This window comes from Lithobates pipiens, unplaced genomic scaffold (genome assembly GCF_037356315.1).
Source record: "Lithobates pipiens isolate NorthernLeopardFrog02 unplaced genomic scaffold, aLitPip1_a1.2 Scaffold_22, whole genome shotgun sequence".
NCBI classification, from domain to species: Eukaryota; Metazoa; Chordata; class Amphibia; order Anura; family Ranidae; genus Lithobates; species Lithobates pipiens.
In genome coordinates, this window is record NW_027507784.1 from 295,224,794 (window position 1) to 295,251,261 (window position 26,468).

The 26,468-nt window shown below is 38.5% G+C and overlaps 1 protein-coding gene across 2 annotated transcripts in view; it reads right to left on the reverse strand.

The window, feature by feature from the left end:
- SCNN1G (sodium channel epithelial 1 subunit gamma) overlaps positions 1 to 26,468 on the reverse strand; it is a 58,296-nt gene that overhangs the window by 10,289 nt on the left and 21,539 nt on the right. For both annotated transcript variants that reach the window (XM_077449171.1, XM_077449172.1), the window contains exons 3-11: positions 19,970 to 20,270; positions 17,189 to 17,382; positions 15,304 to 15,407; positions 13,444 to 13,607; positions 10,392 to 10,490; positions 8,260 to 8,377; positions 5,792 to 5,870; positions 2,052 to 2,109; positions 1,047 to 1,108 (exon numbers count right to left, since the gene is read on the reverse strand). In XM_077449171.1, the coding sequence (XP_077305297.1) occupies positions 1,047 to 1,108; positions 2,052 to 2,109; positions 5,792 to 5,870; positions 8,260 to 8,377; positions 10,392 to 10,490; positions 13,444 to 13,607; positions 15,304 to 15,407; positions 17,189 to 17,382; positions 19,970 to 20,270 (1,179 nt within the window). The remainder of the gene's footprint in view (positions 1 to 1,046; positions 1,109 to 2,051; positions 2,110 to 5,791; positions 5,871 to 8,259; positions 8,378 to 10,391; positions 10,491 to 13,443; positions 13,608 to 15,303; positions 15,408 to 17,188; positions 17,383 to 19,969; positions 20,271 to 26,468) is intronic.

The window sequence follows — 26,468 nt, forward strand, 5'->3', positions numbered from 1 at the left end:
CTTTTATCGGTGGCAGGAGAGGGCCCTCCCTCCCGCTGCTTACCGGAGCCATCGGCGGAGGCGATCAGATCTTCACCCTTGCTGGCCATGGAGACAAGTGAGTGGAAGATGGCCCCCACCCGTCTCTATAACAATGCACATCACTTCCACCCATAGCACCTAAAGGGCCATTTTTTTTAAATTATATTTTTAAATTACACTTTTTTTTATTGCATTTTAGTCTAAATATGAGATCTAAGGTATTTTTGACCCCAGATCTCATATTTAATAGGTCCTGTCATGCTTTATTTCTGTTACATGGGATGTTTACAATGTTTTATCAATAAAAGGTAAAATAAATAAGAAAAACATTTTGTTTTTAAACGCACCCTGTCCCGACGATCTTGTGTGTAGAAGCGAACGCATACGTGAGTAGCGCCCGCATATGAAAACGGTGTTCAAACCACACATGTGAGGTATCGCAGTGATCGGTAGAGCAAGAGCAATAAGTCTAGCCCTAGACCTCCTCTGTAACTCATAACAGCAACCTGTAGCATTTTTTAAACATCGCCTATGGAGATTTTTAAGGGTAAAAGTTTGTCGCCACTCCACGAGCGGGCGCAATTTTGAAATGTGACATGTTGGGTATCAATTTACATTATCTTTCACAATATAAAAAAAATTGGGCTAACTTTTCTGTTGTCTTATGTTTTAATTAAAAAAAAAGTGTATTTTTTTCCAAAAAAAAGTGCGCTTGTAAGACCACTGCTCAAATACGGTGTGACAGAAAGTATTTGCAACGACCGCCATTTTATTCTCTAGGGTGTTAGAAAAAAAATGTATAATGTTTGGGGGTTCTAAATAATTTTCTAGCAAACAAAAATGTTTTTAACTTGTAAACAACAAATCTCAGAAAGAGGCTTGGTCCTTAAGTGGTGATAAGAGTGGTTCTTTTTAACAGGTTTTTGTCAGCATGACCTGTTAATAGAACTCCAATACACTTATATGGATTATGGCTTACTATAAGGAAAAGAATGAAAATTGGTTTAAGGGCTAATCAGACTTACTTTGTCAGGTTTTTATCGAGTTTGCTTCCAAGTTCCCAGGACAGAATCCGCAATGTCCACTCCTGACAAAAAATAAAAGCACAAATGTGACATATAATGGCAAAAAAATTTAAGTGCACCTGTACAGCAAGAAAATAAGCTGACATTATTTATTAGTTTTAGTGTAGAATCAAATTCACTGTAGAAACAAAAGCAGGCCATTGATTATGTGATTTTTTTTTCATTTTTAAAAATTACTAGATTCCCCTGTAAATACAGTCAGTGTTGATGGGGGAATCACAGGCAGAAGGCACTAGGAGCCATCCCAGGTGGGAGAACACGGTGGTTACTGCTAGCAACTATAGCCACTGGCAGTAATCACATGCTAACCAGCATATCCAATATGCTGGTTCTACCCAAGCCTGGAAAAGGAAAACTACTACAGCCACCGCATCTAAGGACGGACTGGTAAACTGCAATATATCACATTTTATTCTTGGCCTGAACCACAAAATTTGAATCTGGTGTATATAACCTTGACATGTGGATTTCTATTTAACCCAATGTGCTAGGACCGACATTATGTCTCAAATATGACTCTTCGAAAAAATCTTTATCATGGGTAGAACCACATAAGGTGCACTTTAAATACTAACTTTTTTAGTTTTGGATAGGGTGGGTAAGAAAATACATTTCTGTTAGTTCTTTGTTCTCTCCCATTGGGGAGATGTCCCCTCACTTCCTGTCCCTTTGATGTCCACACAAGAAAAATGGCATGTGTTTGTCAGTGGGACAGCAATGATAATAACCTGTTCCTATTCTCTTATTCTACTAAAAATGTGTTTTTGAATAAGTCGATGGAAGTACAGTATATACCCCTGACAGGAGGTGATGAGAAATCAACTCCACCTTTCTTATTAAAGCTGACAATAAAAACCTGTCTCTGCTTTATCCATAATAGAAAAAGTCCTGGGTGGAGTTGGGCTTTAATGAAATATATTTGACAAGATCCTGACATGGACCTACCTCAGATTTCACTGATGGCCAGTCTGCCACACTTCTTATAAATGCCCATTCTTTAAAACTGAAAAATAACAGAGAAAACATGCAATTTCCACCATGGTGTGAGATTTTTCAAATAGTATAATCAGGCCCCCTTCCCGCTGATGATAAGCCACACCTACCATCATGGTAAGTCTCCCTCCCTGACACAAAAAAATACTTGCCCATTTTCCTGAAAATGGGCAGAGCCTTTTTTAAGCGGGTGGCTAACAGAATAAGCTAATTTCTATCTTCATGAAAGTCAACTGTTTTCAAGTATGTCTTTTAACCAATTAACATGCAGTACTAAATCATAAATGCTGCTAATAATTTAGGCCTAAATTTGTTGGTAGTCTTCTTTTAAAGCCCAAATTGAACTCTCTTGACTTATTACTGTAAGGCAGCCAGGCTGCATAGAGAGTAATAGATATGATTGTCTTTTAGGCCTTATTCACATGGGCAATTAGGGCCAGTCTGCGAATTCTGATGGCAAGAATCAACAGTCTCTTGCAGCTGAAGTCACCAGTGTTTAGCCATGGGTAATCACAAATGCCGGTTGTCCAGAGGTAATAATCTGTCCCTTACACCAGGCAAATGCTTCCATGGACTGCCACACGTCAGCTTACCATTCACCCACACAGTCAGAGCAGCCACAGCTAACAGTAAGTAAGTAAGTAGTAGATTCTGTCAAGCGTATTTATTGGTCTATGCAGCCTGACTTCACTACAAACAATAAATCAAGAAGGTTCATTTTGACTTTGACGTAGCAGCTTTATTACACTTTTTCATTTTATTTTGTGCTATATTTTGATATGGTCAAATGCAGTTTATTATTCTATAAGTGTTTAAAGCTGAAGTTTAGATATAGTGATTTTTGCATAATTAAATTGGCCCAGCGTGGACCAATGTAAGTATGTATGATCCTGGTAGAAGCTGGATATCACTGTGGTAGGCACCACTAATGCAGGGATTGCCAGTAGCTTTATGGTTCAATGCCAAGAGGCTACCCTGCTGCGTTTTGTGAACACAGGAGATTGCTTGCTTGGCCCAGCATCATTCAAGGAACACTTTGCATTTTTTCAATAAATGCTAACTGTTTTTTTGGTCTGATATATAAACCTCTAATAAAAAAAAATGTACTATTCAATTACTAAAAGAGTTATAATATGCTAAAACTTTTATCCAACCACTAAATATATGGGAAAACTGAGCATAAGCTCAAACCATCAGGGAAAAATACTCAAAAAAGAGAGAATTTCCTAATAGTTAAGTGGGAACAGTAGGGAGTATTACGGTATCGTGTAATAATAGTAATACATAAAATTCAAATATATTTTATTATAAATAAGTATACACAAATAATGACAAAAAACATATATATATATATATATATATACACAACAAAACCAAAATAAACAAAATACATTCAGTTCAAAAAAGAAAGGACAGAATAGATTCTGGGGTGAAGGGAGTTTCCTTCCTTCCTTTCTTTAAAAATGCCTTAAAAATGCTCTAAATTGTTGGTTCATTTATTCAGATCCATGAGCCCTCTCTTTTTTTGTCATTCATTCTCACTTACCTAGGCGCCAATACCCTTTGAATATATCCAGCATTTTAGTATAAAATGTTACCTTTAAAGTTTATATTTAATTGTATCCTTTTTTCCCATTGTGAGATTTTGAATACATTTGATTTTGGCAATCTCCTGTTGGGATGGTTTTTATTTAATTATGTTCCAGTCTTGGTGGCTGCCGTCGGCTGACGGTTCTGGCTTTCAGGGTGGGACTACTAGTTTGGGTTGCCCCGCTCCGTGCCCGGGCCCTCAGCCGTATGACCGCTATCAACTTTTATATGTTTTTTGTCATCCTTAATGTGAATGTCATGCCTCCCCCTTGGCTCTGCCTCTTCAGCCACCGAGACCTGAGGAGTTCATTCTCCCCCCCATGGGCGGACATGTGGCAGCCATTCAGGGGTTTTTCACCACCTATCCCCCTTCATTCCACTGCGGACACTATGTTCAGCAAGGAATAGTAGCGCATATGTAATTCACAATGCGCTGGCTGCCTGACCCGGATTTACCTCCATTCATCTGGAGTGACGGCGGACGGGGACCGCTTGGTATGTAAGTCCCCGCCGAAGTCACGCCCTCCAGCTTTTCCCTTGCTCCATCTTGTTTATTTTCTTCTGCGCACGCGCGTATCCCGCGCTTGCGCAATAGACGGAGGGACACTGAGAAGGAGCGCACAGCTGCGCCCTGATCACTTCCGGGTTGGGGATATGTAAGGCGCTGCCGGAATTTAATTCTTAGAGCGACGCCGTGGTAGATGAGAGACACACACGTGTATGGCTGCTATCTTCAAGGTAAAGCCCCCACTATATCTCTGTCCTGTTGCTGCTTTCAGCTTAGCTGCATTTGTGACCTTTGCTGATATAATCTTTGTTTTTAAACCTTCTATTAGAAAATGCCTCCTATTGAACTTGTTGGTATTATACATTGAAGATTTGTCGGGTTCCTTAGTATGCAGTATACTTTTTAGTGACCTGGACAGAGTCTGGGTAGGTTTTACCTAATAGCTATGCTCCTTGGCTTTCACTTAGTGATATAGACCATGGATCACGGGGTGCTCTTTTTCCTTTGGTGTGATAGATTCATCTATCTATTTTCTAATAAACTTAACCCCTTAAAATTTCTTTGTCCATGGTCTTTAATACATCTCCATCCATATATATTTTTAAAGGGACTATGTTATTTATTCTTTATTCTAGTCCTATACTCGTTGTGTAGAGCCTCTCTACCCACTATACATACCCCCCGTGTCCGCCCCCAGGGGGGGCACCCCAATTTAGGGTGTCTCGAGTTTGGTCGCTTGGCTGCAGATGGTTTGGGAGATCCGGGGGTGAGTCATGACTCATTATTATCTCTTATGATGTATTATATTTGGCTTATGACTATTATTTTCTGATTGTATCCGATTATATTTTCCATTTATGTATTTATGGTTATAAAATTTTATTTACTGTATCCACTAAAAATTATATTTTCTATATATATTAGATTTGTAAATTGACGTTCCCTGAGGAAGCGGTGTTTCAGTACCGCGAAACCGGTCGGATCTATGCGTCAACTCCACATTCCTGTAAAAAATCCCTTTGCTGGAAAACCTCTTAACCATTTCTGAATCTATTCTGTCCTTTCTTTTTTGGACTGAATGTATTTTGTTTATTTTGGTTTTGTTGTGTATATATATATATATATATATATATATATATATGTTTTTTGTCATTATTTGTGTATACTTATTTATAATAAAATATATTTGAATTTTATGTATTACTATTATTACACGATACCGTAATAGTCCCTACTGTTCCCACTTAACTATTAGGAAATTCTCTCTTTTTTGAGTATTTTTCCCTGATGGTTTGAGCTTATGCTCAGTTTTCCCATATATACTCATTGGGACGATGGTATCATATTTAAAGTTGAGGCTGCCACATTGTCCCCAACCACTAAATAGTAATTTCTGTTATTTTGTACAGCCAATATAAAGGAAAAATAGTGGTGATAAATACACTTCTGGGTTTAACCAATCATTTTGTTTTTGCATATAATTTTTTATGATCCACGTATCTGGAGACCTGGAAGGGCGCGTCCTTCACCTACATATCTTGTAATAAATAGTGTTCCTTTTACCATGTCAGAAAGTTAGAAAGTTAGTTCTTACCTGCAAGACTCACGACACGTGTCCTGACATCCCAGCTCTTCCTGGACAAATCTTTTATGCAATTTGAAGTAACAATAAACTAAAATGAAAAGAAAAATAAATGTAAGTGACAGGCAAGGTTTCTGAAAAAAAAAAGCATTGGGGAATTATTGATTCTCAAATAATTTCATATGTTTCCTAAATATGACTAACATGGGACTCTGAGGGGTTGATTTACTGAAGGCAAATAGACTGTTCACTTTGCAAAGGAAGTTGCATTTTGCATGGGAATTTAGAGCTTAGAGCCAAAGCTTAGTGAATCAGGTGAAACTGAAGACTTCTATCGTCCAATCATATGAAAGCAAAAATGCTATTTTTAACTTCCTTGCATGTGATTGGGTATTCTTTGAAAAGTGCAAGTGCATGACCCCACGGATCCAACATGCGCACCCTTCTATATTAACAGCTAGCTACACCGCGATGAGCACTGAGACCCGGGGTTCCGGCTTGGGCGCTCCAGATGTCCCATTCCACTTTTCTCTTCTCTCTCTCCCATCCTCTTTTCTTCTTTAACTTCCCTTGTTTATTTTTGTCTAGTGAATTTTATACACTGACATCATATCCACCAGTGTCTGTTTTCCTGGTATAGGCGCATTGGATTTCCTCCCTTGTTACCTACAATGTTTTTCTGTTGCAATATAATGTACTTTACGACATACTTAATGTTCTGTCATTTGCTATGACTTCTCAATTTGATGTACGATTGCTTTTGACTTGCAAGTCATCGACCTTATGCTTTTATCTGTGTGCCTGACACTGACAGCGGTCACAAGCGGCATTCTTTAAAACGTTTCAATAAAAATTTATAGAAAGTGAAAAGTGCACCACATTTGCTAAGCTCTGGGTAAGATGAGTTCTTTTTTCTGTATCTAAAAATGTATAAAATTGTGCCATTCGGACTCTGTAATTAGAGTGACAATGTAACACCTGGGCTACACATGATTGTCTATATTGATCTCAGTCACATGATTTTCATCAGTCTAATCTACCCTTATCATATTCAATACTTGCCGAATCATATGACCTACAGGTATGCAGAGAAGAAGTTCTATCTGACTTACTGCATACTGGCCAGCTCTGTCAAGTTCCTGGCCAGTGACTCAGAATATTTTTTTAGCCAAAGACTGCCAGTTACTACCATTCTCAAAAAGATTTTTGAAATGGTATCCATCATATATCTCTCAGGAAAGGACCCTTTAAGTTGTTTGCACTGAGCTATTATGCGTGTGCATTTGTCATTCTGCAACTTGAAATTACCTGTGGAAATTGCACTGTAAACTTGGCGGTATAAATAAAAGTAACTATTTTGCCTCCCATAAAAACTCTAATGGAGTGAAACGATGCTTATGCTATTTTTGTTTCATCAACACATTTTAAAACCTGTAATTTTAATATCCATGCCAACCGTGCTGTTAATAGGGACATTCAAATTGCTTTTGTGTTTTTTATTTTGAGAAGGGAGTTCCTTGCTTCAACTAGCTGATACATGTATTTAATTAATATATTTTTCTTTTAATCCTTAGCGCTGAGAGATTCGAATTTGATTTGTTTGACACGTGTTTAAACCTTGCCACGTATACAGGAGATGTCCCTTTATCTACGCTGCCATGTGTGAGTATTGTAAAAATGCAGCATTTTAGCGCATTTTATTTTTTACATTTTTAATTACCATTAAAAGAACGATATTTAACATCAACCACAATATTTCCAGTAGACATCTTCCAAAAATACTAAATTAAACATATTCTAGAAACAACCCTTTTACACTTGGCATCTGTGGAAATGGCATTACTCCCTAAATAATGTACACGCACCTCAGGAAAATAAAGAAGAGTTTGGGGGAAAAAATCAACCACCATAGTCTTTTTTGCACACATATATTCATTTTCCAGTAGGGACCCAATAGCCATTCCCCATAAACAGCTGACCCCACCCCCTCTGACATTATGTGACGTCAAAATGGTGAAGGGTCACCTGTTTACATCACCAGGTGGCCCCGCCCTCAGTTATATAACAGCTGGCATCGCAAAGAGGCCTCAGTCAATGGGAGCCCCCCATGGAGGCAGAGTTTTTTCTGTTTTTTTTTTTTTTTTTATCGGGTTGCCAGACGCTGTGATTGAAGATGAATGGACATCATGGGATAGTTTTTTTTTTAAATAAAGGACTTCTCCCAAATTGTCTACTATCATTTTTACCATTTTGACACTTTTTTTGGTGAATGGGCAGGGGTACAATGTACCCGATACCCATTCACATGGGGGAGCTGGGATCTGGGGGTCCCCTTGTTAAATTTTAGTGCATGATTAGTCTTCACAGGCCAATAGACAGCAAAGCAAAGGCTAACATTTGGTAAAACATACCAGAAAATGGCAGAACCCATGGTAAGAACATATACTAACATAAAAAAAGAAAGTTAAGTTAAAACTTACTCCAGCTGGGGTATTCTTCATAATTGCAGTATTTTGCTCCTTCTGGCAGGGGCTGGTCATAGTGTGCACAACCACAGGTTTTTACCATTTCGAGCTGGAAGCAGGAATAAAGGCAGATCTAGCAGAAGGAAAGACATGAAAAAGTTAAATACTTGGCATAGTGTACTTTAATGACCATTACTAACAAACCTGTATATATGTAAAAAAATAAAATCAGGGAACTGATCTACAGAATATTTCTTGAATGAACTCCAGCTTTCCAACAAATCATTGTTGTCAGGTATCATTATCAATTGTATTAATCACCTAATTCAGGGATATGCAATTAGCGGACCTCCAGCTGTTGCAGAACTTCAAGTCCCATGAGGCATAGCAAGACTCTCAGGCCGCGTACACACGCGGGGACTGTTCGCTCAACTTTGTCCGCTGAACAGTGTTTCGGCGGACAGTCCGCTCGTGTGTGGGCTTTCAGCGGACAGTTTCAGCGGACAGTCTGCTGAACAAAGTTTTTCGGAAATTCCGAAAAACTGTCCGCTGAAACTCTGTTTCAGCGAACAGTCCCCTCGTGTGTAGGCTTGTTCGTCAAACTAAGTTCCGCGCATGCTCAGAAAGGATTTACACGCCGAAGTTTGCATTGCAGTGTATAGGACGTCGTATTTTTCGTCCCGTCGTACGTGCCGTTCACGTCATCGCGCACGGTTTAAGCGGACTGTTCGTTCGTCGTGTGTGGGCAAGTCCGTCCATGCTAATTTTGAGCGGACTGTCCGCTGAAACTGTTTGACGGACAAAGTTGAGCGAACAGTCAACGCGTGTGTACGCGGCCTCACAGCCACAAGCATGACACCCAGAGGCATGATGGGACTTGTAGTTTTGCAACAGCTGGAGGTCCGCTAATTGCATATCCCTGACCTAATTTATTCTTTATATTGTCAATATGGACAAATTCAAAAAAAACATATGATGTCATGAGTGACATTAAAGTAGAACTATAGACAATTTTTATTTTCATCTTGGATAGAGTAAGGGAGAGTTATAACCTCTGTCAGATATTTTTCTGCCATCTGTGTCTAATTGTGGATATTTCCCTTCAATTCCTGCCCCATAGCCAAACAGAAAGTGAGAGGAAACCCCTGCAAATTGAGGGAATTCCTTGGGGACCCCCAGGTAACCAGAACTAGTGCACCCATTGGAGGATTTCCTCTCTATTACTTTTCTGGGGACAAACCAGGATTCTTGATTTTCTTTTACTTTCAATGATAATGATAAACAAAACTTAATCAGGAGACTAACCGGGAGGTTAAATCTCATTAACCTGGGGCACAAACAGCAATAAAATCATACAAGTGTTCTAAACTAAAAAAAAGTTTTGCCTTTGGTTATACTTTACATAATGGTTTTCCTTTTTCTGAGCCCCCCATAACATAGTCCTATTAACTGTAGATCCTACAAGTAAGGGTCCTTTCCCACGGGGCGGATCAGTGCTGATCTGCCCCGTGGATATCCGCTTGCACAGCGGGGATCGCCGGAGCGATCTCCGCTGAGCAGGAAGATGACAGGTCCGTCTCTGCACACTGCACGGGGACGGACCTGTCACAGCGCCGCTCTACCCTATGGGAGATCGGGTGACGACGGACCGCAGTGTCCGTCGTCATCCGATCCGATGACGGATGGAAAAATAGCTTTTTCCTCCGTCACACTTTTTTGGATCGGAGCGGGTCGGATGTCAGCGGACTTGTCACCGCTGACATTCGATTCTCCATAGACCTCTATGGAGCATCCGTTCAGGTCCGCCTGAAAAACTGACAGGCGGACCTGAACGGATCGTCCATGTGAAAGGGGCCTAAATCAGTTATTTCTCCACTTTCTTTAGGGTGCCAACACTGTTTATTCTGCAGTGAAATCGCACAGTAGAATTGTTGCTCTTCAGACAGCATAGTCTTGGACATATAGTTTTAAATGGACTTTAAGTAAAAGATCAACAAATCAAAGCCCAACTCTAGCTAACACTTTTTAAGCAGGTAGAGTGACAGTTTTTTTTTTTTCACTTCAATTTCCTGGTTTAGCCTTTTCGATTCCACAGTCACCTCTCCACCTCCAACATGCTAAGAAATATTTTAACCACATACACATACCTGATAAGTGTACGTCTTGTTGTAGAGATTTGGGACAATGATATCACTTCCATCAATAGTACACTCGCTGTAAGGGCTACTTAACTTTGACGACTCTGTCTGAAATCAGAATCAAATGGTATCAGAATATATTGTTTTACTGTTGGTTGTTTATAAAAATCCCCATAAGACTTATTTTCCCACTACAATGTTGAGTTACCTTAGGGCACTTTCACACTGAGCCATGCCAGGCTTCAGCGGTAAAGCACAGCTATTCTTAACAGCGCCTTACCGTCATTTTAGCAGCACTTTTCGGCCACTAGCGTAGCACTTTTAACCCCCCCTCTGGTGGCTGAAAAAGGGTTAGAAGCGCTGCGGCGCTCAATGGGCAGGGTTGCTTTAGGAGCAGTGTATACATCGTTCCTAAAGCACCTCAAAGAAACTGCTTGCAGGACTTTTTTGAGCGTCCTGCCAGCACACCGTTCCAGGCTTTCACACTGGAGTGACAGGAGAGGCACTTTGCAAACGATATTTTTAGTGCTATAGCGCCTGTAAGGCGTCTCGGCGTGAAAGTGGCCTTAAAGTTGCTGGCATCTATTTCCTTATTTACATTAACATACATTTACATTACGATAACTGGGTATGATCATGTCAAAAAAGAGAGTTTCTACTTAATATACCAGCCTTCCCAGAAGAGTTGAAGCTAGGGTGGGCCAACTCAATATTGAACCCTACGGACTAAGACTGGAATGCCATTAAACTTCACGTGCGCATAAAGGCAAGCATCCCAATACTTTTGGATATATAGTGTATCACTTACTTACTGCAGAATTAGTTTACTGCAGTGCACATGAGCATTACAGTTCATGACCCAGGGTTTCCTAAGGTGCCAGATGTACCCCAGGGCGGTACTTCTGGCACCTTCACGGGGGAATTCTGCTTGTTGTGGTAGCATCTTCAGAACAATATCTACAATATCTAACAGTTAAAAGCTTGGATATAAAATAGATCTTACAAAGTACTTAGTTATTTCTTTCTAAGGGAGAATTCTGAATATGTCTGAAAAAATATGAAAACAGCAACCCCAATATTTCTTTAGATACGCAATTAGCCTTACTGCTCAATAGGGTGAATTAAACAAAGACAAATAGACTGTTCCCCTTACATTTTCCGTGGAGCTTTCTCCAGTGCTTAGTACATGTGCTTCCAATATCCAATCATGTTCAAGCAAAATGCTGTTTTTTTTAGTTTCTTTGTACCTGATTGGATATTCTTTGCAAAGTAATACTTTACCACATTTACTAAGCTAAGCAAGAAAGATCCGGATGGCTGCACTCCCAAAGAAAGGTCCAAAAAATGCCTTTATTGATAATTCATATAAAAACAGCTCAGATGTACAAACAGGGGAGGGAAGAGGTTTACATGTTTTTATGCTAGAAAAGCACTCGAAAATTAAATGACAAAACCATTTTGGATAATGCAGGTAATAATAAGAACCCCTATCATGTTTTTTTTTCATCTACAGTATGTTCCATTGGAGAGGTTTCCACAGCAGTGAGAGAGAAAAACTCTCTGGATAAGAAACATACAGGTATATCCTCTCAGACAGTCATCACCCCAACAATTGTGCTTATTGGAAGATTTCCACTCTATTCCTGTTTCAGTGCTAACTCAAATTTTTGGATTTTTCTATCAATTACTTTGGCAGTGATATTGGTAGCATTACAAGTAGATAGGGTGTCACAGACAGCAATATAAACCTGACTGGGTTCTAATCACTGTCTATGCTATGCAAAACTATCAGCAAATGTTGTTTACATATACTTTAAATGCTAAAGTGAATCAACTGACTCCATAATGCATTGGTCTGACTTTAGCAAAGTGAATTCTGATTGGTTGTTCTGTATTATTATTCTTAAAAATAAGTACCGTATTTATCGACGTATAACACGCACCCTAATTTCAGAGGGAAGTTTCAGAAGAAAAAAACTTTCCACAGCCCCCTGCACAGTACAAAGAACCCTTCACAGTACATAGACCCCCTGCACAGTACACAGACCCCTTGCATAGTAAACAGTCCCCCTGCACATTACACAAACCCCCTACATAGTACACATAAATACCATATTTCTACAGGGGTTATAAGTAGGAGCCAATGTAATCAGTGAGTCTCCATCACTTTTAAAAAAAAGAGGTTACCTCTTACTAGTCTAAAAAACATTTTCCAACTGTAATGCTTAAAATAGCTTGTTTAAAGTATAACTAAAGGCAAAACTTTTTTTCTTTTTGGATAGAATGGAGAGGGATTAGAATGCCTGTCAGTTTTTATTGCTGTCTGTATCTCCGTTAAGGAGATTCACCTTCTGTATTTGTTCTATTTACCATTATCATTGAAAGTGAATGAAAAAGAAAATAACAAATTGTGGGTTGTCGCCAGAAAAATAATAGAGGGGAAATCCTCCAATGGAGACGCTAGTTCTGGTGACCTGGGGGTCCCCAAGAGTTTCTCTTAATTTACAGGGACTTCCTCCCACTTCCTGTTTGGTGATGGAACAGGAAATGAAGGGACACAGATGGCTAAAAAAAATAATCTGACAGAGATTATAACCCTCACTTGCTCTATCCAAAATGAACAAAAATGTTGCCTAATATTCTACTTTAATCTTGTCCGAAGAAGCCTTACGCACAGAAAACAGCAGCCTAAATATTTTTTCCTAGCCAATGTTTGTCAGTGAGAGCAAGCATGATTAGGTATTGACACCACTTGCCACTGCCGATATGTAATGGGACCAGAATTGACATTGTTTGTAGCCTGGTGAGACTTTTGCTATTGCAATAAATGAGGCTGAGCATTCCACAAAAGATCATATTGGCCCATACAAGCCACCTGCTACCCCAGTCCTTATGGCAAATGCCAGAATTAACACATAATCTGGTTAGGTCTAATTTTGAGTCATGCAGTCATCCAGCATGTGAATGAAAAAAAGAACTGAAAGCCTATGTTGGTTAGGTTGGGATTCCAGAGCAGGAAAACTGTAACAGTAATGTTCTTTTCACTCTGACATTTACTTACCAGATGCATGCCTATAGATGTCTGAGCTGCTGTCTGAAGTTCAGTCCCTGACTCTTCAATGAACGGATAATCATTTTGGTCATGGACTAATATTTTGGCACCAGCTGCTGTAACTAGGAAGGGGTTATATTCTTCTTCATCAATGAAAATAACAAGCTTCAGCCCTAAAGAAAGATAAAATAATTATAGTACTACCATAAATAGAGGCGTGATAGATATATCAGATGAAAAGCAAGTAAGGAATAATTAAAGGGCTGACTCAAGACAAGCTTGTATGTGGTCACACCTCTTTACGATCTTTAAAAGCTCAATTGAGTCTTAAATTTAAATAAGCTAAAGAGATTACAGGAAAAAAAAGATGTGCAATGTCTTCCAGTTCATTTTCTTTCTGAATCAGCCACAGCCTAAGTAGAAAAGCCTATTCCCTGCCACCAGCCACTGCTCTCTCTGCTCATACTGTGGAAGTCCACGCACCCCCTACTGAGTCAAACCTGTAGTTCTGCAATCATTAAAACTCAGTGATTAAGAACTTCTAACTCAGCAGGGGCTTGGACCTCTGCAAAAAGATTGCTGCTTCCCCAGAGAGAGCAAAGGTCCCATTCTGTAGCATGCTGGCAGGGCAAAGGCTTTTTTACTCAGACTGTTGTTCTGCTTTAAGACTCTTGTTTTAATCAGATAATTTTTATTTAAAATAATGTTTTGTGGTTTACAATGCACAAAAGAATGCACAGAAAATAAAGGTAGATGCGTATGTTAAGATATACCCTCAATAGAACAATATTCCACAAAGTGTAGGATTTCAAGTATCGGTTATACAAATTGTATAGTGATGCAGTTTAGAATATCAACTCGAAAAAAGTGAAATAGAATACATCAGAAGCTAAGAACAAGGAATGGGATGCCTTATACAAATAGCATATGGTCAATCATCACCGTTCGTAAGTGTGATACATGTGCCCTAACCAATCAGAAAATTTGGGATAAGACTGCATCTGTGAAACATCTGTTAGAATCGAGATTAGGCCAAAGGAATAACAAAGGTTTCCCTTTAAAATGCGCTGCCTTGAAGTATATATATCTCAAAAGCAGTATTAGTGCTGTGATTTGTTTCTAGTGTGGTCTACTGTGACAGCTCTGGGAGCTTCCATCCATGCCCCCTTTTTTTAATGTCAATTTCTCCAATCAGAGTGTGGTGTTGACCTCCCTGATCCATTGGACAACTGTAGGGGGAGCTATCAGCTTCTGGCTAAATACAGTAATCTACCAATGGCTATAGTCCATAATCGGTTGTCCCCAGGTATGTACAAGATGCATAGTAAGAGATTTAAAGCAATACAAGTACCAAATGTTAGGTTAATTAAATCAACAATGTCATGCCAGTATCTAAATTATTAACAGCATCACCAGAACATGTGAATTAAGTATCCAGTGTCCTTCAAGCACCTGGGGCATAGAAGAAAATCACTGCGGCTGTATTGATGCAACCATTCAGGGGTGCAGTAGGTTCTAGATTGTACAGTTGAGACAGATATCTGGAATTAGAAGGGAAGACTAAGGAAAACCTTTGTAAGACAGATTCCCACTGATCCAGAAATGCCAACATCCTGTTGCAGTTTAAAGGGTTTGCTTGCAAGATAGAGATATGTAAACTTGTGCATACATAGGAAACATTACCCCTCTACCTGTCAGCTTTGAGTATGGTGTTGAACACAGGGGGTCTGGAAACTAGTGCAATACAAAATTCTATCTCTAGTTGCCAAATTTTAACTGGAACGTCATGGCTTGACTAACATTGGTATAGACTTAAAAAAGGCTTGCAGTAAAAAATGATGTGTGATATATATATGACTGAATTCTCACCAGCTTCTGCTCCACCCATAGAAGATACAAACAGCTGCTCTCTTGATGCATCATTGAATGTGTAGCAATTTCCATACAGAGGGTGAGTAAATAGAGTGAAGTCCCTGTATTGGAAAAAATATTTTTCATGAGTTTTTCTGTCTCTTAATTAATAGGTCAGTTAACCCAAAATTGATGTTTGAACAATAGTTGGACATTTGTTAGTTGAATCCCTCATTGATCTTCTAATATCTGTAGAAGAGATTAGCTGGATGATATTGCCAGCTTCTTCCCCAGACATGGCCAATATGAAGCCAAGTGAGTAAATCTCACGCCACCTGCTGAATGCTCTATATAGCAAAGTAAATTAAAATTGTATATTACAATGAATGGCCTAAATGATTAGCCCTTTTCCCTTGCAGTACTAGACATTGAATTGTTAGCTCATTTGGGTAGCAGGCACCGGGGTGACTCAACTACTCTGTATATTCCTTGGCTGACACGAAAAATATAATACCTAAAGTTTATGATTCAATCTATCAATGTTCACACAACTTTATAGATCAGTTTCAGGTGGAGTTTATTCCATAGATGTTTGGAACATTTAAGTTCATCTGCATTAATTAAAGGTAATTACATGCATGGGTGCTCTATAAAGAAGTATTTTCCCAAATATCAAATTCAGTTTCTTGAATTTGTTTTGGAGCTGGGGTAACATGGTTGAGACAAACCATGTAACACTGACAGGAGTGGTTATTATGGTCAGTTTTTATTTATGTAAAGCCAACAGTTGCTGCCTAAAAATGTTAAATTAAATTTGGATTTAATTTGTAAACCAAGGGGCGAGCGCGGGCGTCCGCCTCCCCCATCAAAAAAAAAAAGAAAATTTGTAAACCAAGTTTATTTAAATCTGCTAGTACATCTAACACTACACTCTTCCAAGATTGCAAATGCTGCTGTACAAAGATGGCTTTGTTGCTCCTTTGTTGCTCCTTCATCCAAACTGGAGACGAGCCGTTAAATATTGTCACCTTAAGGAAGAGGCTCTGGTAACCCTTGAAACAACAGGGGAATTTAGTAACCAGTCATCTTGGAAGTTCAGATGGAGTGCTGTTTTTTTTTTCCATGTTAGGTTTTTATTGCTGTCTGTGTCGCCTGGGAAGAAACACCTACACTGCTTGTCCTGGTGACAAGGGGTGAGCTGGATATGAACTCAGTCAAACCTAGTTAGGCAGAACCCATGGGAAGCTGTCATATGATCACATCCCCATTGGGGCAATCAGCTGCGGCTAAGACACTCACCACCCTGCAGCTGCACATATACAAAAGGAAAGGGATGCTCATACCATCATTGAAATAACATGGCCTCTAATAAGCAAGCAGAAATGCAATCACAAGACAGCTTCCCATGGGTAATACCGATCTGAATGTGGATTGAGTTCAGATTGAACCCAGCTCATCTCTGCTGGTGACCCTTGTCCTCAGGAGAAGAAAGTAATGTCTTCCAATAGGTACACCTTTTCCAGTAAGAACTGTTTAAGAAGGAATTTCTATACAATTTAGGGAGAGTTCTTTTTACTTCCTATGTGTCTCAAGGTCAGAAAGTGAATGGAGATCTCCTCGATGGGACACAATGTTAAAAGTTTTTGCTATAGATACAGTTTGATGGAAAGGGTGTTTATGGGCACAGGAGGCATGGATTAACATCACCCTTTCATAATCACCTAAATCCTTCGTAATTTATAAAAAATGTAATCCCTTTCATCATATAGTTTTCTCCAGGACTCTGGATTTACATTAGGCTCCTTCAGAGGCACAAGAAGATACAAATAATTTAGGTAAATCCCTATGATATTTATTGCTGCTATATAAAATAATTTAAAAAAATATTAGAAGTTAATTTCACCTTGCACTACAAGACTGACCATCAAAGGAACAACTGATAAACAGGTCCTCGGCAGAGTAACCCATTTTAATCTTCTTTTCTGTCGGAATCTTGGCCAAGATGTTTGTATAATGTAACCTGTACCACTCCTGGATGGCATTGATAGCTGAGCTGAAGGTGAACACTGTGCAATCTGAGCTGTTGTTTGGGTCACACTAGAGCATGAAGAAGAAAACAAATCTAAATTAGTAGACATATTTGCAAAGTTTACCAGTCAAGTAACATAAACCCAACCAATCCAATCTACAGTGCCCAAAAAATATTGGGCCACATGGCTAATTTTAAAAGATCCAGAAATGTGTCTCCCAAGATATGAGTTGTGTTCATGCTGTGCCTCTGTACGTGTACAATAGGCAGTACCGGTGTGATTAATATAGTGAATAACTGGGTTTAGATTACCTATGAATGGATAAGGTACCTAATATTGCAAATGCAGTGATTCTCAGGTAATCCTAATGGCAAGGTAAGGTAAACATTCCAATATGTTTCCTATACATCCACAAATGGGACAAATGACCAATTACTTGTGTTTTAAATCTAAGACCCTGTTTGCTGATGTTTAAGTATTCTAGACTTGCTGCAAAGTATAGAAATTCTAGTTAAAAATTACAGCATTTATCATTAATATGTTTTTTTTCCCCTTAAGCAGGTGTAGGCAACCTCGGCACTCCAGCTGTGGTGAAACTACAAATTCCATCATGCCTCTGCCTCTAGGAGTCATGCCTGTGATTGTCAGGGTCTTGCAATGTCTCATGGGACTTGTAGTTTCAGAACAGCTGGAGGGCCGAGGTTGCCTACCCCTACCCTAAAGTATGTACATCACCTGAGATTGTTGGGTAAAGTACACCTAAACTTAGTGATGATCTCACTAGGTTTAAAATAAGGCATGTAATAAAAACAGATAAAAACCATAAATAGTGTACAGCGCTAATACAAATGGCAGAAACTATTGCAATGAAAACAAAGGTTTATTTTAAACATTTAATTTGCATGTTGATGGGGGTGGGGAGTAAAGTTCATCTTTAAGTATCAAATATGCTTGAGAAACAAGTGGGTTCAAAACAATCAAGAAGGCTTGCATTGAACCAATGAAAAGCACAGTTGAGCCAAGTTTCACCTCTGCCATAAATCCCCAAAATATAAGTTTTTTATCCCTCATTTTAAGTTAGTCTGTACAAACCAGGTGTTCTGGAAGTATGGGAACCAAATGATGAGTACTATAGCTATAAATAATTTGGAACAGGATTATCTGGGGTATTAAACTGAAACCAAAGTTGAAAAATTGGCATGATGCAAGCAGCTTGGCTAAAAAGAATTTACCTTGATTCTATTTCTTGATTGCACAAAAACTGCAGAAATGGCTTCCTGAGTTGCAATAAGCTTGTGTATTTGTGACTTGCAGATAAAATACTTATGATTTTTATTCAATTGTTCTATTTTCAGCTATCCATATGAAAGTAAAACCAAGCTATTGACATATTTTCAAGTCATATTTTTTACCAAATAGTACTGGTGATGAAGATGATCTGGCAAAAGTCTTTATGGGGACATACTGGACAATCGATTAGGGATCTATAATTAGGAAAAGTTTAGGAACCACTTATTTAGACTATTCACCATTGGCAATAGACACCATATGTTTGAAATTTGTGATAGAAGTGAGACTTTCATATACCTGTTTTAAGAAGTATTAATGGTGCTACATACTATACTTGTAAATCTATAATACTGAAGTGGAAATACAGTCTTCGATGCTTCTATATTAGATTAACCCAGTTTAAAGATACCTTTCCCTGTAAACAATATTATTCAGAAGTAGAGGGTGTCAAACATTTGAGATGATGTAGGGAATTTGAACGATTCGATTTAAACAACAACAATTAATCATTTCATGTGAGATAAGTTTTAGGGTAGAAACTTCTAGCATAAAAGATGTAGAGACAAAACTGTTCTGAAGGTTTATGGTTAAACTTAATTGTTTTAATAGCTTTATTGTATATGCAGAATTAATCAAAATAATTTATTAAATGTGTGTATATCTCTCTACAAAGTGATGCAACCTCACTGCTTTCTAATAGGCACCATGAGTGGTGATTGCTGGGTCTGTTCTTTTGGTTTAATGTGGTATGACCTATTGAGGGTAGCATGAGGGATGGATTTGACATAAGCACAATACAATCTATTTCATTTAAAGGGATGGAACAAAGGAAACATTGCTTCTAGCGGTAGTAAGGCCTCATGCATGCTGGACGTTTTTGGATGTTTTTGCAGCTGCTGTTTTTGGCTTCAGACTTTTTTTCTACGGTAAATAAACATCCCATCATGTTATCCTATGTGTCCATGTACACATAGGCTGTTATCAATTGATTTTGGCGCGGGTGTTTTTTTGCCTGGGAAAAAAAAAAAACTAGTGGTCTCTGAGACGGGTTTTTCAGCTGTAAAAACGCTCTAATGTCAAAAACTCATAGAAATGCAGATAAACACTCAAAAACAAGGCTCATTAGCATCTTTTAATGTTTTTGATCCCATTGAAAAAAATTCTTAAAAACAATAATGCTAAAAAACGCAGAAAAATGCTAAAAAACGCTATTGAAAAACTTTGAAAAACTCACTGCAAAGCTACTGCCATTTTTATAATGTTATTATAACATCCAGTGTGCTTGAGGCCTAAGGTGCAGTAAAATGGAATTGGAGGCCCCCCTTATCATTTAAATAGCATTATGGAATGTTCATGTGACTCACCAACTTATAACCAACAATATTTCCAGCTGTTCTTTCTCTGTTCTGGTGGACCACTCTGGCGTTCATTCTGGAACGCCTACCTGTACGAATGTCATCAGTAACGACCTCATTTCCATTTATACTCCTAATTTGAAATAACTTGATTTCTTTAAGGTACTGTAACTTTTCTTCGGGAATATCCTCTTGTTGTTGTAAATCTCTGCGTCTACGAGTAAGAGGATTGGAGAAACCATATATGTCCCTCAGTGCCTGGTTGGTCTCTAATTCCAGTCCAGTCAGATATTCCTTGATTGCACTGTACCTGTAAATCACAGAAATTAGGTAAAAAAATAAATAACATGACTAGACTACCTAGACCAGTTAATATTATATAGCAGGTGCATGCAGTGAGGTGTGCCCCAAAAATACTCCAAATATATATCCAAATGTTTAAATGTACCAATCTTTACGCATCAAACCGCTCATTCTTGTGAGATCTGTGTATATGCGTATATATCTAATTGCTGGTATAAAATAATGCACAGCGAAAACACTGGAGAGTGTTGGCAAAACAGATTTAAATAAATAAAATAATAATAAAAATAATCAGGGCTTATAACCAAGCAATAAAACTGCCATGTAATCATAATTACAGATGCAAAGGTTGGGCAATTTTATTTCTCCATCGTTAGAATCAGGGCCCAATAATATTTCAGTGGACGTACATTGCTCAGGCTGCCTGCTTGCTTCCCATTTAGCATATTTTTATCTGGTTAAGTTGTGGAGCATCTTCCAGACTGTCAAGAGTCCTTTACAACACATTACTATAGCATTTTATCTCTCCTTCTACCGGCTTTTGTGAAAAGATACCTTTGCATTTGTAATAGTGTTTGGATGCAATGGGATTTTTATTTTTTAGTTATAAACCCTTTTCAAATCATTAGTTTGTAATCGTTTTTTACTTAAAGAGGAAAAAGTGAGCTAACGGACTATTGCGGTACATGTGAACATACAGATCACAAATTGATATAACACCAATAAAATATAACCAAAGTTTATTTGAACAATAAAAACAATTCTCATCAAGTGAATTCATACAGATGGTGATGTATTTCAACTAGTTTCGCTCTAAATGAGCTTCTTCAGGAAAATACATACGTCTATAAAAGAACACATGATAGCAATACATCAGATAAAAGTTGGTTGACTTTTCAAAGCCATATAACAAAGTATAATGGGAAAAAATACAAAAATCACAAAAGAAATAGTGGTGTAGCTCTTACCCACAACAGCGTACCGACACGATGTCTAGAGGGCCCCCTGGAAGGTCTCACCGGGCGACTGGGGGAGGCATTGCAGACAGACAGAGCAGCATCTATGTACCAAAATATATAGAATATATATATGATGATTGTATGTTAGAGAAACCCAATCCTAACATATTTGGGAGGAGCAGATGCTAAGGTCCGGCAATCCATGCGATTTTTGTATTTTTTCCCATTATACTTTGTTATATGGCTTTGAAAAGTCAACCAACTTTTATCTGATGTATTGCTATCATGTGTTCATTTATAGACGTATGTATTTTCCTGAAGAAGCTCATTTAGAGCAAAACCAGTTGAAATACTTCACCATCTGTATGAATTCACTTGACGAGAATTGTTTTTATTGTTCAAATAAACTTTGGTTATATTTTCTTGGTGTTATATCATTTTGTGATCTGTATGTTCACATGTACCGCAATAGTCCGTTAGCTCACTTTTGCTCCTGGGTAGTCTGACATGGGAACCAGGCTCCCTATCTTCTTTTTGGTTTCCTTGGTTTATTGTCAAAGCGTAATTGAACAAGCTGAAGTTAGAAGGTGATTGGCTACCATGCACAGCTGCACCAGATTCTGGGTGCTTCAGTTTTAGTAAAATCTCCCCCTTTGCCTACTCTATGTAAGTATACCGAGAACCAACACCTAGAAGAGTAGAAAAAACTGCTGACCTTTTCTTGTGGCAGTTTTATTTTGTAATTTATTAGTTTTAGTTCCAGAGTAGATGAATTGTAGGTACACAGTACACTTTATCCATCAACAAATAAACACAAACGGTGCAGGAACAGCTATGATAATTGCTTAGCCTGATTTGTCTGATAGGCAGGGTGGCAGTCTAAAATAGCCATTCTCAACCAAGATTCCTCCAGAAGTTACCAGGGTTTTTGGGTGTAGCTGATTGGCCTCCTCTTTGATGGTGCCTTTTTCATTTCAAGGCCAAAGCCACATGGCAAAGACAGCAGCATGACCCTAATTATCTCTTTTAGCTATCTGTAAGAGTGGCATTTTGGCCACCACTGTAAGGGTTGTCATCTTCCTTTTGACCACCAATGTAATAGGCCTTTTTCCTATTGGCCCACAATGAATTGGTTATGTAGGTGTCCCCCGAGACCGGAACATTATTTTAGGGGTTCCTGTTTTAATGACAGTCGGTAACATGGTGTATGCTATGTTTACTTTTTCAGGCAGAATTTCACTTTTCACAATAAATAAAAGCCTTTTCTAATGTCTTTTCTGTCCAAGTCATTCCAATATGCATATATCTCACTTGCCTATCCCAGGGAAGCTTTGAAGCTTGACCTCTCGTTTCAAAATGTATTAATATGCATTCTGAGCCCTGACTTCATGTGGTATTATGTGACCATCCAGGAAACCTTATATCCCAGGGATCTGCAATTAGCGGACCTCCAGCTGTTGCAAAACTACAAGCCCCATCATGCCTCTGCCTCTGGGTGTCATGCTTGTGGCTGTCAGAGTCTTGCTATGCCTCATGGGATTTGAGTTCTGCAAGAGCTGGAGGTCCGCTAATTGCATATCCCTGTTATATCCTATCATGCACTGCCTTACTGCATCACAGAATAAGGCATGTTTTACTTCTGTGGACAAGCCTCCCTCATACATGTACCACCTTTTTAATATTTCCACCCACATTCTTACTTCTTTAAGTTCACTATACACATTGTTCAGGTAGTTTCTCTTGTTACATAGTTGTGGTAAATTTAAAGAAATTTAGTGTTTTTAAAAAAATGAATTGTATGGCCAGCTTTATACAAGTACATGGGGGGGGGGATTTATCTGTCAATGTTCTTGTAATCCAGGTCCAACTCAAGCTCAGGGAGGGTGTAAACACACAAATTTCACACAGCGTATTGGAAGTGCATGTTCTTTGATGTGCATTTCCCATGGCACGCATAGGGCAGCCCATTGGTTTCAATAGGCTGCCCTACGTGCAACAAATGCAGCAAAGTAGCTAATGGGGCATTTTGGTGCATTGCAGTTTGCAAATTTTTTACTGTGCTTTTTTTGTGCGCTTCTGCATTCGACAAGATGCGTGCTTGCTTCGGGTGCATTGGGGTTCCATTAACAATTAACCTCCCAAGCGGTATGATTATTTCAGATTTTAGGTGCTGAAAGTGGTACAACTATTTTGCATGGAAATTTGGCGTTTTATATTGTAGGCCTGCAATTCTTAGGATTAACTCTCTTAAATCTGTTCAAACAAGAGTCTAGTAGACATCCTGGGTATGATAAAGTTTATAATATAATAAATAATGATAATAAATAATAATAAAAATTATTCAATAATGTAATCAAATCCAAAAACACAGAAATTTGCTAGTTTGCAGAATTGTCCCTGTCATTAGATTTAGTGTTTGATGACGAATTTCCCCACAAATCGCTATCGCTCAATTCTGCAAGTGATTATAATTTATTATCGCTGTTTTCTAGTTGGTCTAAAATCACTTTTGACATAAAGGGACACTTTTTGGTTGCTATGGACAATCTCCAAATTCCAGGCAGAAAGAACAGTATTTATAATAAAAAAATGACATGCAGGGCACTGGACAGACCACTAGGGACAAAGGGGATGTGTATTTTTTTATACAGTACTGTAATCTGTAAGATTACAGTACTGTATGTGTTTTGTGTATTTTTTCTTTTTTGAATTTGGTGCCGATCTCTGCTCCCATGCGTCATAATGTCACAGGGAACGGAGCTCTGCGGCACTTGGGCACTGTGTGAATCGAGCGGAGGACGGCTCGCACACACAGCGGGGGAACATCGCTGGATCCAGGGGACAAGGTAAGTAACTTCTCCCTGTATCCTCCCTGTATCCAGCGATGCGATCCCGAGTCTGGCTCGGGGTTACCGCTCGTGGTACTGAAATTGCAGCCCGAGCCAGACTCGGGATTACCACTAGGGAGGTTAATGGCACTGAAAGTGGAATTAGTTGATTTTAGTTGTATAAAGGTGGCCATACACTGTACAATCTCTGTACAATCTCTTTTAGTTTAATCTAAGCTATATAAATAGGACACACCTATCTACCTAATTGCTCTGCATCCAATTGGCTGATGGTAGATCTAAAGGAAACTGTACAATCAGATTTTATAGCATAATGTGAGCTTTATACACTTTCAGGGACACATATCTCCTGTTTTCAATGCTACAGCTCTGCTCCACATAGGCTGTTATATGATCACTGAGCTCCTGCACACTCTGCCAAATGAACAATCTATGCAAGATGAAGGTAACATACAAAACAATAGATCATCCATCGGATGACATTGGCTGTGTATTCTGGGATAATGGTGCTCACTGACTGACTGCCTTGGAAAAGCATAAAACTGCAGAGGTGGGCGGGGGGCAATCTCCTCGAGGGGGAGGGCAGGTGCAGGGTGTGTCTTAATAAGATCAGCTGCTGAACTACTTCCTTAGTTTGCTAACAGTTTTTCCATCCCAAATACCAGAGCTAATACCAGAAAGTAATGGAGGAGTTTTCTATAGGAGTCAATAGAGGCCCAAATAATGCCTGTCCTAGAATATAAAGAATGTTTTCTTTTCTGCAACAGAGGTACATTAATGGTGCAATTGTACACAAGGAAGCTGGAATTTAGAAAAAGAAAGGTGAACTAAGCCTTTAAGGACCTAAGTCTTGGCTTCTGTTGCAGAAATCAAGTTCTGCCAATAGAAATATCTGTGTTGCATTCCTGCAGAAATGGAATACATAAATGCGGATCTTATTTAGTTGTGCAACCAGATTCGAAGCTTGGAGCCATACAATATGGGGAGTATATAATGACATGAAGATGCACAGATAGTCAGGAATGGATTACCATCACTGGGGCCTGTAAACACAACAACTTTACTGCTCAAAGCAATACCCCTCTGAAATTTGCAGAGAACCTTTTCCTGTTTTACTGGTTACAACCCAACTTAGAATAAAACAACAATATATAAATAAAACTACATTGACTAATGAGCGATACATGCATGATATTATGAAATACCAATTCTGTATAGAATGCACTGTGGGAAATGACAGGGGAACAATGCATTCCTTCACCTGTAATGTATCCTTAGGCTATACAGAGAAGTCACACTGTCTTGGTGTTTATTATGTACCTGCAGGGCACAGAAATGAACGCGGGAACAAAGTGCTGTGGTTATTTGTCCTTTGTCCGTAAGAGCGAGAAAACAGGTACAATGCATTCTTGTATTAGTGCTTAGTTGTATTACGTGAGTGCGTGTCTATGAGTGTGGGAGTGAGCACACTTAACTGAAATAAGGGCTCCATTCACACAAGATTACCTGTTATTTGTTTTAGCTTTGTGACTGTAATTTCCAAATCTCATTAAAAAATAACTGAAAATACCTATCACTTTTTTGAAAATAAGCATTGTTATTGTGGTGTGTAAACTTGCACTCAATGAAAATTTAAAATGCAGTATTGAAAATAACAATCACTCAACAAGGAACTGATTTATCATGAACAGTATCATCAACAAATCAGAATATTTATATTTCGTTAAAATCTGGATTGCAGAAATGGCAGATAAAGCGGAACTAAAATTTATTTTTAAAGTAGAGATTTATGGCAGAAAAGTCTATTCTGTATGTCTCTTCTGCCGTAAAAACTCTTTTCCTGCCTGCTATAGTAGGGTTTTTTTTTTTTTTTTTTTTTTTGTATACTGATTGCCATGCATATTCATATTAGTGTAGAATCCTAACAACTGTAAAATGCCAGTAGTAAAAACTAGGTGCTGGGGCAAAGTAATTCCCATGTGTAAGAGGTATGTCATCCATGGTCAGCCAATAGTAATTTCCAGACCCAGATGAAGAACTGGAGAACATGGCAGCAGTGGTAAGAGGGAGATGATAGCAGTGTTAATTTAGTCGACTAAAACATTTTAGTTGACTAAATGAATACTATTTTAGTTGACTAAAATACGACTAAAACGAAAACAATTGAGATGACTAAAATACGACTAAAACTAAAATGGGACTAAAACTAAGATGCCATTTTAGTCAAAAGACTAATACTAAAACTAAATTGAAATTTGACTTCAAAATTAGCATTGGTTTGTAGTGTATGTTCATACCTCAATACCATAAATTATAACATATGAGATTTTTCACTCCAGCAGTATATAATGAGTTTGGAAATTGTAGAGAAATGTTAACTAATACATTACAATTTAG